General features: G+C 43.7%; 1 protein-coding gene across 1 annotated transcript in view; it reads right to left on the bottom strand.

Moving 5' to 3' along the window:
- Positions 1–1,083: 1,083 nt before the first annotated feature.
- Positions 1,084–14,269, bottom strand: part of LOC126199502 (uncharacterized) — an 87,025-nt gene continuing 73,839 nt past the window's right edge. The window contains exons 7-8 of the mRNA XM_049936425.1: positions 5,155–5,320; positions 1,084–1,405 (exon numbers count right to left, since the gene is read on the bottom strand). Coding sequence (XP_049792382.1) covers positions 1,266–1,405; positions 5,155–5,320 — 306 coding nt within the window. The 3' untranslated portion in view covers positions 1,084–1,265. The remainder of the gene's footprint in view (positions 1,406–5,154; positions 5,321–14,269) is intronic.

Here is a 14,269-nt window from a genome sequence, read left to right as displayed (position 1 = left end):
AGTGCCTCTTAATGTTGAAATCAAGAATCCCGTCTGCGAACCGTTACAGTGTTTTGCTGTTTCATCGTCAGATACATCTTTAAATTCCGTCGTTCCTTAACAAATACGTAGTACCCGTTGATTATGCAGCTGTATATCGCACAATAGATATTGAGAGTTCTTATCCTTTTCTTCTCTCATTCCCATTCATTTTTAAAATACCTGTGAAGATAGATCACTAGACTGCCTCTTTTTCTGCAAAAAGCCACTGTAACTGTCAACTTCTTTTATACCACGAATGTATAGCGAAAGGTAAACAGCACTGAGACCACGGCTCTGACAATAAAATGGTTCAAATGGCTCAGAGCACTATGGGACTTAACTTCTGAGGTCATCAGTCCCCTAGAACTTAGAACTACTTAAACCTAACTAACCTAAGGACATCGATGTCCGAGGTAGGATTGGAACCTGCGACCGTAGCGGTCGCACGGTTCCAGACTGTAGCGCCTAGAGCCGCTCGGCCACTCCGGCCGGCACGGCTCTGCCAAACTGAAGAAAGTCGTAACGACCGAACCTTGCCACACCGCAACGCTAAGTAAAGTATCGCACTGTACCGAGAACTTTCTAGAAGTCCCAAGCAAAGCCTCAGCCCGTAAGAGGCCCGCAGCCCCCACATCGTGCTCGCGTGCAGTTTGGCATGCCATTGCCAAGCCTGGTCTAGGCTCTCTCATATGATATCCGCACCATCTGTCACACCAAACCCGTAGCAGCATGGGAACCTTGTGTAGCCACCTGTACACAACAGCCTAGACAACTGGGGCATAACACAAATAAAATGATAACGTCCATAAGATAACCAAAACTGGATTGGTGCAGGGAAAAATACAGCAATGCTAAGACCTGTCATGTGCTGACAGACTGTAATCCACTTTGTTCTAGGCACATCATTCTTCTTTGGACGTATAGGGATGTATCGGTTGATTCCTTAATTGTTAAGACCAGTTCATATTATTAAACATTTTGTACCAATTTCCCATACTGGAGGACTTTTACCTGTTGCATGTTTGTCACTTGATTAGTTCATTTTGCCACAGTTCTTATTAAGGAAGGTTTGTTCACTTTATTACGGAGGTAATGTTACACCAGTTAACAAAGATGTAGATAGGATATGCAGTGAGTTGATGGGTAGCCTCCTGACGTATGGAAGGTGCTGCGTGTAGTACCCGCCCTTCTGTGGGACCGCAGCGATCCCCAGAAGACGGCAGCTGCTGTTCCTGGGAGAGTGGCTACACCTTTCCCATGGTCCTCTCCAGGAGAGCGCGCCGCAGCTGCCCCCTGCTGACCTTCCCCGTGGCGAGGCGAGGGATGGACTCCACCAGGAAGACGCCCCCATGCAACAGCTTCTCCTCGCTGCCGCATGCTCTCTCTGAAATGCAGCAAGTGACGAGTTTTTACTTCACTGAGATAGGCAGTGTGGGTTAACCTACGTTAAACAGATGTAGGACTGTAGCACATACAGCATTGGTGGAGCAGATGAAAACACATTTTATATGATCGTAATAGTAGAAAGGACTGGATAGTTGTAATTAAAGTGGAGCTGCTCATGGAGGCCGAGCATGGGCTGTAATTATCGTATGGCAGCGAAACTTGGTAAATATGCCAATGTTTTAAAATGGAACAGATTCACGCTGGCAAAAAATTAGTTCCGATTTAAGCTACCAGGTGCAAATCTGGCGGTGTACAGCATCTAATCGACATCGCCGGTGCTCATATTCAACAAACTGTGTAAGCGACAGTTAGTAATAAAATCAAGATTAAGCCTTTGTCAGTTGGTTGATCTTTTCTGTCCACGCCCCGTTCCTAATCCATTACATACAGGAACATTTCTATACGTCTTCAAAGAGCCAGATCTGCACTTGGTAGCAAAAACTGAATTGGAACTAAGTTTTTTTCCAGGGTAAATCGGTTCCGTATTAACGCATTAGAATGTCTATAAAGTTACGCTGCCGTATGATACACCCAACACTGAAGCTCTGTGAGGAATTTGCACTTTAATTACATCTCTCGGTAATAGTTGTAAAATGAACATCATCGAACATATATACGGTAAATCACTTTTATTAACACTTACGTGTGCATCTATGAAGTTCTCACGGGACGGAAATCTCAACTTGTCTGAGAAATGCATGCATGCTTATTCACATGAGATGACGCACACTGAGCGTGAACAGCCATCTTACAGCCAAAGGAGCAGTGCTGAAACAACGCTCTTTGTTAAAGTTTGCCAGAAAAGCGACAGAGACAGATGAAACGCTGGCGTAAAATGTACACAGCAGAAGTTGTCAGCCGTAAAAAATGAGTCCACTGGTAGTTCAAACACTCTCGTGAGGGTCGTCATCATGAAGCACCGTATTTGGTCCGAATGTCAACAATCTCATCGGCCTATCTTTTCCGTATTTTTTAGTATGGTGACCAATAGTCTGACACTGTAAAGTTACTTAGGTTATATGTTTTGTTGTCGACATTACGACAAGCCGAATTCACGCTCTACGGTGACCTGAGCAGGAGACCTAGCGGTGTGTTGGAGTCTGGTCATGGTATTACAAGCGTTATTCCAGAAAACGTCTTCAGTTTATGTAACTAGTAGGCACGAGATTACAGATCTTGTCGCAGCAGAATTTCTCCTTTCCAAAAAGCATTTGCTGTTGGGGAAGAAAATCGGGAAAAGTTGATTTTGTAAGAGCATCATACTTGTCTAAGAAATTTGTGAAGCTCTAAGGATTTGTGAAACTAACTCCCTCAGCATATTTCTGTATCTCACTGACATAATTTGAAGGATGAAACACCAGACACAGAAAAATAGAATTTTTAACCAAACCATGAACTTTTCAAATGAACGAACCGCATTTGTCAAGGAAGCAAACTCAAAAATTTTTGTTCTGGTTCTAAGCCTTTACTGTTCCTCACGACTAAAGCTCCAGATCAGGCACGACCAAACAGTTATTTAGGCTCTTTGACGTTCCTGTGTCTTACAAACAGGTGAGTGGCAAAGGAAGAGATGCTCCTGATACCTGCGACCGTCGGTTTTCTTGCAGGACGTACATTGAAGCGCCAAAGAAAATGGGACAGGCATGCGTGTTCAAATACAGAGACACGTAAAGAGGCAGAATACGGCGTTGCGGTCGACAACGCCTACATAAGACAAGTGTCTGTCGCAGTTGTTAGATCGGTTATTGCTGCTACAATGCCATGTCATAAGGATTTAAGTGAGTTTGAACGTAGTATTGTTGTCGGCGCACGAGCGGTGGGATACAGCATCTACGAGGTAGCGATGAAGTCGGGATTTGTCCCATACAACCATTTCACAAGTGTACCGTGAATTTTGGGAATCCTGTAAAACATCAAATGTGCGACATCGCTGCGGCCGGAAAAGGATCATGCATGAACGGGACCAACGACGACTGAAGAGAATCCTTCAAAGTGACAGAAGTGCATCCCTTCCGCAAATTGCTGCACATTTCAGTGCCGGACCATCACCAAGCGTCAGCGTGCGAACCATTCAACGAAACATCATCGACATGGATTTCGGATCCGAAGGCCCACTCGTGTACTCTTGACTCGTGTATGCCTCGCCTGGACCCGTCAATACCGACTTTAGACTGTTGATGACTGGAAACATGTTTCCTGGTCGGGCGAGTCTCGTTTCAAGTTGCATCGAGCGGATGGACGTGTACGGATACGGAGACAACCTCATGAATCGATGGACTGTGCAGGTCAGAAGGGGACTGTTCTAGTTGGTTGAGGCTCTGTAATGGTGTGGGGCGTGTGCAGTTGGAGTGATATGGGACCTTTGATACATGTTGATACGTCTCTGACAGGTGACACGTACGTAAGCATCCTGCCTGATCACCTGCATCCATTAATGTCAAGGTGCATTCCGACATGCAATTCCAGCAGGGTTATGCGACACACCACGCGTCCAGAATTACTCCAGGAACACTCTTCTGAGTTTAAACACTTCCGCTGGCCACCAAACTCCCCAGACATGAACGTTATTGAACATATCTGGGATGCCTTGCAAGTGCTGTTCAGAAGAGATGTCTACTCCCTCGTACGCTTACGGATTTATGGATAACCCTACGGGATTCATGGTGTCAATTCCCTCCAGCACTACTTCAGACATTAGTCTAGTCCGGTCCACATCGTGTTGCGGCATTTGTGCGTGCTCGAGGGGGCATTATTACTCCAACCAAAGAAAGATACGCATATAAAAGTGCCCATAAGAAAACAATATGTTTTATTTACCTGGAAGTTCTACACTTTTGTACAGACCGCCTATATTTTCACAGTAAATAAAATTCTTATGCCTCTGTGACTACATTGTCAACGTGTTAAAACTTCCGACGTTTCGGGCACTATTGGATATGGCCTTCCTCATGTCTTTTTTCGTTTTTTATTTTTTCTTCTAACTGCTAAATGTGAAAAGTTTGGTTGTTATTTTACTGGCGGAAAACGCTGTTATCGAACTCTGATAGGCTGTTGAGGATGAAGAAGAGTTATGTTAGACGTCCATTATTTGTGTTCGCATTATTTCTTTTCGTTGGTAGAAATAGACGTTCTAGATTGCTGTTCGCTTTTTTGCTTGCCACTGGTGGAAATAGGCGAGTGGGAAACGGGTGGCACTTGTGACGTAGAGCTGTTTACTTGCCACCTAGTGCCAGCTGAGGCGTGCCATTAGTCTGTGTAGCTGCAGCCGCTGGGGTCTCCCGAGCGCCTGTGTGTTGTTTCGCGTGAGTTACTGTTCCGTAGCGCTGTTAGTGCTGGCAACCCAGACGCCCGAAATCGGCACCTGTCCTCTATATTCACGTAGATTGGCCGCTTGGCTGTTTCTGTCGCCTTTGTAATCTTCTTCCTGAAGGTAAGAGGTTGTTTCGCCAATATGCGGGCTTCTCGAAATTCTAATTGTTATTATTTAGTATTTATTTTATAGCAAAGTTATTTAATTTTAAACTTCATAAGGCTTATTATTTAATTCCCTGCACTCCGCGAATCTAAGCCAGCAGCTCATTCCCCCCACATACAAACACAAATTTACAGATATGCAAGGATGCAATAATTTTCAGCAGCAGTGAACGTTAAAAGCGTATTGTAAGTGATCCGAAGATGTGGCCTGACCTTTCACTAGTTGCTTCAGCTGCTCAGGAGTGACGGTGGCGCCCTGGGCCAGCACGATGAAGGCAGCTGGGTGCTCCTGGTCCTCGTCGTGCGGCAGGCCCACCACCACCGCCTCAGACACCTGCGGGTGTGCCAGCAGCCACGCCTCCATCTCTGACGGCGACACCTGAAAGACCAGAAACTCCTCTGTGCACCACCGCAAATTACATATTGTGTGCATTTCAAAAGAATACGCCGGCCGCTGTGGCCGAGCGGTTTTAGGCGCTTCAGTCCGGAAGCGCGTGACCGCTACGGTCGCAGGTTTGAATCCTGCCTCGGGCATGGGTGTGTGTGATGTCCTTAGGTTAGTTAGGTTTAAATAGTTCCAAGTTTTCGGGGACTGATGACCTCAGATGGTAAGTCCCATAGTGCTCAGAGCCATTTGAACCAAAAGAATACTTACGAGGTTAAGATGGAAAGCAAGTAAAACAGTAAATGTGGGGAGGCTTGAAAAGGCGGCAAGGGGGGGGGGGCGGTTGTTATGCTCGCCGTGCCCGCAGCACTGGATGAGTCACACGTGCCTCCTATGTCGTGCCAAATGGCAAGCACCTCAGGAGCGCAAACTATGTAGTCTGCGTACAGGTTTGGCGAACCGGACACCTCTAGCTGGCGTCTGGTAATCACTGCCACACCGCTCCAACCGTAAGCTCTGGTCATACTTTTGCGGCCACCCTGTGGTGAAGCAGCAAAACGACATGTGTCATAGGGAGCAGAGATGGTCGGAGAGAATAGTAGAAACATTTATTAAAAAACAAAAATACCTCAATCTGAAGGTGTGCTGCACGCCAGCGAGATGAATGGCTGTTGAGGCGGAACTGCCGTTAGTGGGCAGTTTCTGAGGAGCCTACCGCCATTGAAAAAGCTTTACCCAGGCAAGCAGTGCTTTTTCTGGGTGGACCTCTATTTCCGTAGCTCTTCGAGGGACGACCAGGAAACATATATCAAACATTTTCAGCTGTTTGGGTGGTCTGTTCTGCATTATTAACAACCGGACCCGGAAGTAACGTCGTATAGGTAACCCACGTCAGACGTCTGTCAGTGTAAGAGACGTCAGTAATTGTAACTGACCACACTCTGTGATAAATAATGCGTTCTTTGTTATTAAAGGTGTGGAATGATCGTTTGAAAAGTTGGTGACTTTCTACATAAATCACTCGACGGATTTTCAGGATAACTGAACTCCATCAAAAGGCCAGGTAATGGAACGCTCCAGGTCGAGCCAGTGAAATCTATTCAAGTTAACAATGTGCTAGAAGCAAATCATTTGTAGTGTATGTCATCAACACTGTTTTGCACACAACTTTAAATTGTTGCAAAGGGAGTTGGTACCTGCCGAAACATAACGGATACAGTTTGCAAATAGCTGCAACAGTGTAATCAAGGTAAAGAATCGTATAATTGCAGTAAATCATGAGCTCAAGAAATACCATTTATATTATGACTTCCCACTTATATAAGAAACACTAAAACTGCGCCAGGCGTTATTCGTCTTGAAGTTATGCCGTACATACTTAATCTAATGCGCTGCTTTAAGTGCTTACGCGTACGCCACCCACCAAGGTATGCAAAAGTCACGCTACATGCGAACGGAGCAGGAGAGAAAGGTTGCACAACGTATATTTTACTTTGAGGCGAATTTAATTCACAAAGGCACCAATGTTCATGAAGCCGTTCGCCTCAGTATTGAAGTAGGCGGTGTTGGCACTTATACAGTGACAGTTAACCAGATCACAGCAATCAGCAACTGTAAACGTAGCTGCAAACCTGAGGCACTGTTTACGCCAACAGGTCATACTGTCAGGAAGAAAGATACACCCCCACGGCAGACCGAAAAGGAGAAATAGAAGAATGTTGCTATTAAAATATCCTTACTGCCGTCCTCCAAATCCAAACTAGGGACGAAAATCAACGGAACAGAAAGACCAGATGCGAAACCGTCAGACCATTCGATGTTGGTCATTTCTGATGGTTCAAACGATGACCACAGATCCGATGCCCCGAGTTGCGCAGCCTCCAAATTGTTTGAGAGTAACTGGGACAAGCTTGGCTGTCTGCCCTCAACTTTAGACATTCTAGCATCGCGGACAGTAGCTGCAGTTGTTTCACAATATACTAGCATATTTTGAGTCACGTAAGTGCTGCTTTATTATCAGTTAACCAGTCCACATGTCTATTTCATTATTCATTGTATTATGAGTTTTATTTTCCACCATTTCTATCAGGAAAGAAATGACACTTCGATATGACACCGATCGGCCATTGGTGTGATTACTAATATGCAATGTCCGTTGTTAGTTATTGTATTGCGGAATGTATAATCATTCAGAAAAGAAGACAGAGATCTTTCAGACGAGTCATATAACACAGAGCAACTACCAAGTTCCTAAAATTCAGTCGATCCCCATCCTCTGTTGCGCCACTCCCAATACCAAAATTGCAAAATATTTGAGCTGGAGGAGGTGCAACCAGACTTACAGTATCTTACTTTTTTTCCTGTTACGGATCAATATATTTTACAACAATAACCAGTCCTCGTCTGAATATAGTCATCACAAACAGAGATCAATTACTCAGAGTACAAATATTGTGATCCGTAACTGGAATAAAAAGTAAATAAATAAATAGATAGTATGAACGTCGATGTCTGTCTCAGGGAATCAGCAAGTCCCTCAAGTAACCCAACGTCCGCTGCAAACTCCCTACCTCGGAGGAACGTCGAGAGGAATGACAAAGAAAAACTTCACTGCTAAGATTGCTACTACTGCTGGAGCATGAATAGTTTCAGGACATATGTGGAGGAACTACGACTCATCGTCTAGCGATAAATAATGTTTATTTCTCCGGGAGACACACTTCAAATTTTCTGGCGATTATGAGCTATGTGGCTGCACTCTCCACAAAAAGGGCGACTTTAGTGGCAAGAGAGCTAAAGGTGAAGTGGCTATTTTCGTAAACAAGTGTCATCAAGAGGGTTTCCGGGAGGGGTGAGAGGTGCACGTGGCTGCTGTAATTAGGAAGAGAAGTCTCCAGGCTAACCCGCGTGACACTGCCCATACTGTGACGGCGTATTTTGCCATACGTGCCGGCGCTTCCAGTCAGCACACAGCTTTCCAGCTTTCCGGCGCTGCAGCGTGAAGGAGGAATGCATGGTGGGGGGGGGGGGGGGGGGGAGGGGGTAAGCGGCGCCAGGTCGGCACTTCCGCCCATGATGAACAATACTGCTACATTCCGTATCTGAGACGGATTCTGCGTTATCTGAGGGTCGTGACAAGTCACCTTTGTATTGATAAAGGTAAGATTGCTGCGCTTAATTCTGGCACTGAAGTAAACTTCCGAAAATAGGTCTGTCAGCGCTATCTGTACATTACGATCTCTTTTTCTTCTGTTTTCCAGTTTTGATGAAATAAAGCCTATACGTTACCTCACGCTACTTTCGTGTCACCTGTGAAAGCCCCACGAAAATTCGTCTACGAGGTTTGGAGATTAGCGTCTTTAAACACACAGACAGACAAATATGACATTTTTACAGTTTTATTTTTAGTATAGATATAGATTTTACTAACTTTAAAAACGGATGGCACTCCAAATTTTACTTTTCGACATTCGCTTTATAATATTTTGTATAAGAAACGGTTTTAAAACAGTTGCCGGCCGAAGTGGCCGTGCGGTTAAAGGCGCTGCAGTCTGGAACCGCAAGACCGCTACGGTCGCAGGTTCGAATCCTGCCTCGGGCATGGATGTTTGTGATGTCCTTAGGTTAGGTTTAACTAGTTCTAAGTTCTAGGGGACTAATGGCCTCAGCAGTTGAGTCCCATAGTGCTCAGAGCCATTAAAACAGTTCGCGCTGATCGCTCTTCTCTTGGTTGTTCAGTCGTGTTCTCCAATGTATATTCAGGATGGCTTTCCCAGTGAATACAGGCGTATATACTATAGCACCCCCCCCCCCGCCCCCCCCCCCCCAATGAACCATGGACCTTGCCGTTTGTGGGGAGGCTTGCGTGCCTCAGCGATACAGATAGCCGTACCGTAGGTGCAACCACAACGGAGGGGTATCTGTTGAGAGGCCAGACAAACATGGGGTTCCTGAAGAGGGGCAGCAGCCTTTTCAGTAGTTGCAGGGGCAACAGTCTGGATGATTGACTGATCTGGCCTTGTAACATTAACCAAAACGGCCTTGCTGTGCTGGTACTGCGAACGGCTGAAAGCAAGGGGAAACTACAGCCGTATTTTTTCCCGAGGACATGCAGTTTTACTGTATGATTAAATGATGATGGCGTCCTCTTGGGTAAAATATTCCGGAGGTAAAATAGTCCCCCATTCGGATCTCCGGGCGGGGACTACTCAGGAGGACGTCGTCATCAGGAGATCGACAGGAAGTGCAAAATGGCTAAGCAGGGATGGCTAGAGGACAAATGTAAGGATGTAGAGGCTTATCTCACTAGGGGTGAGATAGATACTGCCTACAGGAAAATTAAAGAGACCTTTGGAGAGAAGAGAACCGCTTGTATGAATATCAAGAGCTCAGATGGAAACCCAGTTCTAAACAAAGAAGGGAAGGCAGAAAGGTGGAAGGAGTATATAGAGGGTTTATACAAGGGCGATGTACTTGAGGACAATATTATGGAAATGGAAGAGGATGTAGATGAAGACGAAATGGGACATAAGATACTGCGTGAAGAGTTTGACAGAGCACTGAAAGACCTGAGTCGAAACAAGGCCCCGGGAGTAGCCAACATTCCATTAGAACTACTGATGGCCTTGGGAGAGCCAGTCATGACAAATCTCTACCATCTGGTGAGCAAGATGTATGAGACAGGCGAAATACCCTCAGACTTCAAGAAGAATATAATAATTCCAATCCCAAAGAAAGCAGGTGTTGACAGATGTGAAAATTACCGAACTATCAGTTTAATAAGTCACAGCTGCAAAATACTAACGCGAATTCTTTACAGACGAATGGAAAAACTGGTAGAAGCGGACCTCGGGGAAGATCAGTTTGGATTCCGTAGAAATGTTGGAACACGTGAGGCAATACTAACCTTACGACTTATCTTAGAAGAAAGATTAAGAAAAGGCAAACCTACGTTTCTAGCATTTGTAGACTTAGAGAAAGCTTTTCACAATGTTAACTGGAATACTCTCTTTCAAATTCTGAAGGTGGCAGGGTCAAAATACAGGGAGCGAAAGGCTATTTACAATTTGTACAGAAACAAGATGGCAGTTATAAGAGTCGAGGGGCATGAAAGGGAAGCAGGGGTTGGGAAAGGAGTGAGACAGGGTTGTAGCCTCTCCCCGATGTTATTCAATCTGTATATTGAGCAAGCAGTAAAGGAAACAAAAGAAAAATTCGGAGTAGGTATTAAAATTCATGGAGAAGAAGTAAAAACTTTGAGGTTCGCCGATGACATTGTAATTCTGTCAGAGACAGCAAAGGACTTGGAAGAGCTGTTGAACGGAATGGACAGTGTCTTGAAAGGAGGATATAAGATGAACATCAACAAAAGCAAAACGAGGATAATGGAATGTAGTCAAATTAAATCGGGTGATGCTGAGGGAATTAGATTAGGAAATGAGACACTTAAAGTAGTAAAGGAGTTTTGCTATTTAGGGAGTAAAATAACTGATGATGGTCGAAGTAGAGCGGATATAAAATGTAGACTGGCAATGGCAAGGAAATCGTTTCTGAAGAAGGGAAATTTGTTAACATCGAGTATAGATTTAAGTGTCAGGAAGTCGTTTCTGAAAGTATTTGTATGGAGTGTAGCCACGTATGGAAGTGAAACATGGACGATAACTAGTTTGGACAAGAAGAGAATAGAAGCTTTCGAAATGTGGTGCTACAGAAGAATGCTGAAGATAAGGTGGGTAGATCACGTAACTAATGAGGAGGTATTGAATAGGATTGGGGAGAAGAGAAGTTTGTGGCACAACTTGACTAGAAGTAGGGATATGTTGGTAGGACATGTTTTGAGGCATCAAGGAATCACAAATTTAGCATTGGAGGGCAGCGTGGAGGGTAAAAATCGTAGAGGGAGACCAAGAGATGAATACACTAAGCAGATTCAGAAGGATGTAGGTTGCAGTAAGTACTGGGTGATGAAGCAGCTTGCACAGGATAGAGTAGCTTGGAGAGCTGCATCAGAGCAGTCTCAGGACTGAAGACCACAACAACAACATACTATAGCACTCCATGCTATCCTGAAGCCACTGGAGCAGAGCAGAGAGGTTTCTCAACTATACAATTCTTAAGCACCCCAACAACAGCAGAGAAATTAACACACACAGTTCGGGACAAATTTTTCTTTCTTCACCAACATGAGAAACATAATTCATTGTAGTGGTTACCAGGGCACCTGGGGATAACCAGAACAGGCAGGAGGCCTGCAGGGAACATGTTGTTATGGTCTTCAGTCCAAAGACTGCTTTGATCAGCTCTTCACACTACTTTACCCTGTGCAAGCCTTTTCGCCTCCGAATAACTACTGAAAACTACATCCGTTTGAATCTGCTTACTGTATTCGCCTCTTCGTCTCGCTCCCCAATTTTAACTCCACACGCCCCTCCATTATCAAACTGACGATACCTTGATGCATCAGGATTTATCGTATCAACCGATCCCTTCTCTTAGTCAAGTTATGCCATAAATTTCTTTTCCGCCCATTTCTGTTCGTTACTTCGTCATTGTATCGCTATCCACCCATCTAATCTTTAGCATTGTTCTGTAGCACCACATTTCAAAGGCTTCTATTCTCTTCTTGTATGAACCATTCATTGTCCACGTTCAAAGGCAATTGCCTTAAGAAAAGACTTCGTAACAGTTATATTTAAATTCGTTCTTAACATATTTCTCTTCTTCGGAAACGCCTTTCTTGCCACTGCACGTCTACATTTTATATCCTGTCTAATTTTTCCAACATCATTTATTTTTCTGCTCAAATAACAAAATCAGCTACTATTTTAGTGCCCTGTTTCCAAATCTAATTTCTTCGGCATCTGACTTAGTTCGATTACATTCAATTGCCTTTGTTTTACTTTTGTTGATATTCATATTATATCTTTCTTTCAAGGGACTGTCTATCACGTTCTCCTGCTCTTCCAGGTCTTTTGCTTTCTCTGACAGAACTACAATGTCATCAACAAATCTTCAAAGTTCTTATTTATTCTCTCTGGACTTTAATTTCTCCTCCAAATTTTTCATTCGTTTCTTTAATTGCTTGCTCAATGCAGAGACTGAATAACATTAGGAGCAGGCTACAATCCGATTTCACTCCCTTCTCTTTCATACCTTTTGATTCTTATAAACGCCGTCTGCTTTCCGTAAAAGTTGCAGCTAACCTTTCGCTCCTTGCATTTTACTCCTCCTACCTTCAGAATTTCAAATAGTGTATTTCACATTTTGTAACAATAACCTATTAAGCTGACAATTTGGTAACATTCACACTTGCCAGCACCTGCTTTCTTTAGAAATGGAATTATTACTTTGTTCTTAAAGTGTGCAGCTATGTCGCCTATCTCATACAGCTTGCTCTCCAGATGGAACAGTTTTGTAATGGCTCGCTCTCGCAATCAGTAGTCCTGAGGCAACGTCGTCTACTACAGGAGACTTGTTTCGACTCAAGATCTTCAGTGCTCTACCAAATTGTTCTCACACTATCAAATCTCCCATTTCATCTACATCTACCACCTCTTACCTTTCAATATTATTGTCTTCGAATTCATTTTAATTGTGAAGATAACACTATAAACACAAATATCTACGGAGGTGTGCTGAAAACTAATGCCTCCAAATTTTTTATTCTGTTCTCGACATCGGTTGAGGTGTTATATGTCATGCATGTTACACGGTGGACTATACTGCTTCGCTGACGCAAGTTACAAATCTCTGGCGCTAGAGAGCTCTAAATTATAGCGTGCAACGGTGCGGTGTTTAACGGTAACTATGTCGGTGCGTGGGAGACCCTTAAGGACTGAAAGCCCAAATTCGAAGAGTTCATCCACTCATGGCGCACCCTCTCCTTCAACATCACAATGTCAGACCACACACGAGCGCAGCGATATCTACGACAATCCGAAGCCTTGGATTCACTGTAATCGATCATTCTCCATACAGTCCTGACTTGGCCCCACCCAATTTTAATATGTATCTAAAACTTAGGTTTGTACTGCACTATCAAATTTTCTTTCACAAAGAAATGTGATCAAATTTTCTCTGACTAAGATCTCTGACGTGGCACCAAAGGAACTATTAGAGTGTCATCAAATATTTCGTCGAAGTTCCTTTAGAATGGCCGACGAAAACTTATTACTTGCTCTGCAGCTTCGTGTACAGCAGTTCCATTGTCATATTTTGAAGAGGAACAAGAGACAAGGAAAAGGAAACGCACTTGGGTGAAGCCGTTGGTTTCACAGCGAGACTAGAAAGGCGTACAACAAAATCTGTAACGGGAGCTGCAAGACGAGGACGTAAAGTCGTATCAAAATTACGTGCGAGTGGACGAGAGTACATTTCGATATGTGCCCAGAAGGTGGCTCCTCATATTAATAGAAGCAGGATACACCTCAGAAATGCCATATCCGCAAAAGATAGACAACTGTAATACTTCGATTTCTTGCAACAGGAGAAAGCTACTCTAGTTTACAGTTTGGCGGACTCGAGTGATAATAATATCTACAAATTATAGAACTTTGTTTACATTCTTATTACTTAAAAACTATTATCATCTGTGATGTTTTTCACATTTACAATGTTTTGAGTTTCATTAAACTTATAAATACATCATTTCTTGTCTTTTATAGACCTACCATAAACCATAACAGAAAGTATTCGAAGAGCGCAGTGCATATTGACAAAAATACTTGTAACACCGGAAACGGGGCAAAGCTATTTATAAAGCACTGAAGGAGGAACATCTTAAAGCGAATAACTGTTTAGTACATACTTTAACGTATTCTTATTTCAACAAAAGTTGTATGTTTTCTCCTTTATATCCTTAAGATTACATCTTCACGACTAGTGGGCTCTGTAATATTTTCGTAGCTCTTTCTCCTTACTCTATTTTTGTATTCGGAATGCCGC

This window comes from Schistocerca nitens, chromosome 8 (genome assembly GCF_023898315.1).
Source record: "Schistocerca nitens isolate TAMUIC-IGC-003100 chromosome 8, iqSchNite1.1, whole genome shotgun sequence".
Taxonomy (NCBI): Eukaryota; Metazoa; Arthropoda; class Insecta; order Orthoptera; family Acrididae; genus Schistocerca; species Schistocerca nitens.
Note: the sequence above shows the minus strand (reverse complement) of the source record. Positions and strands in the feature narration are given on the sequence as shown.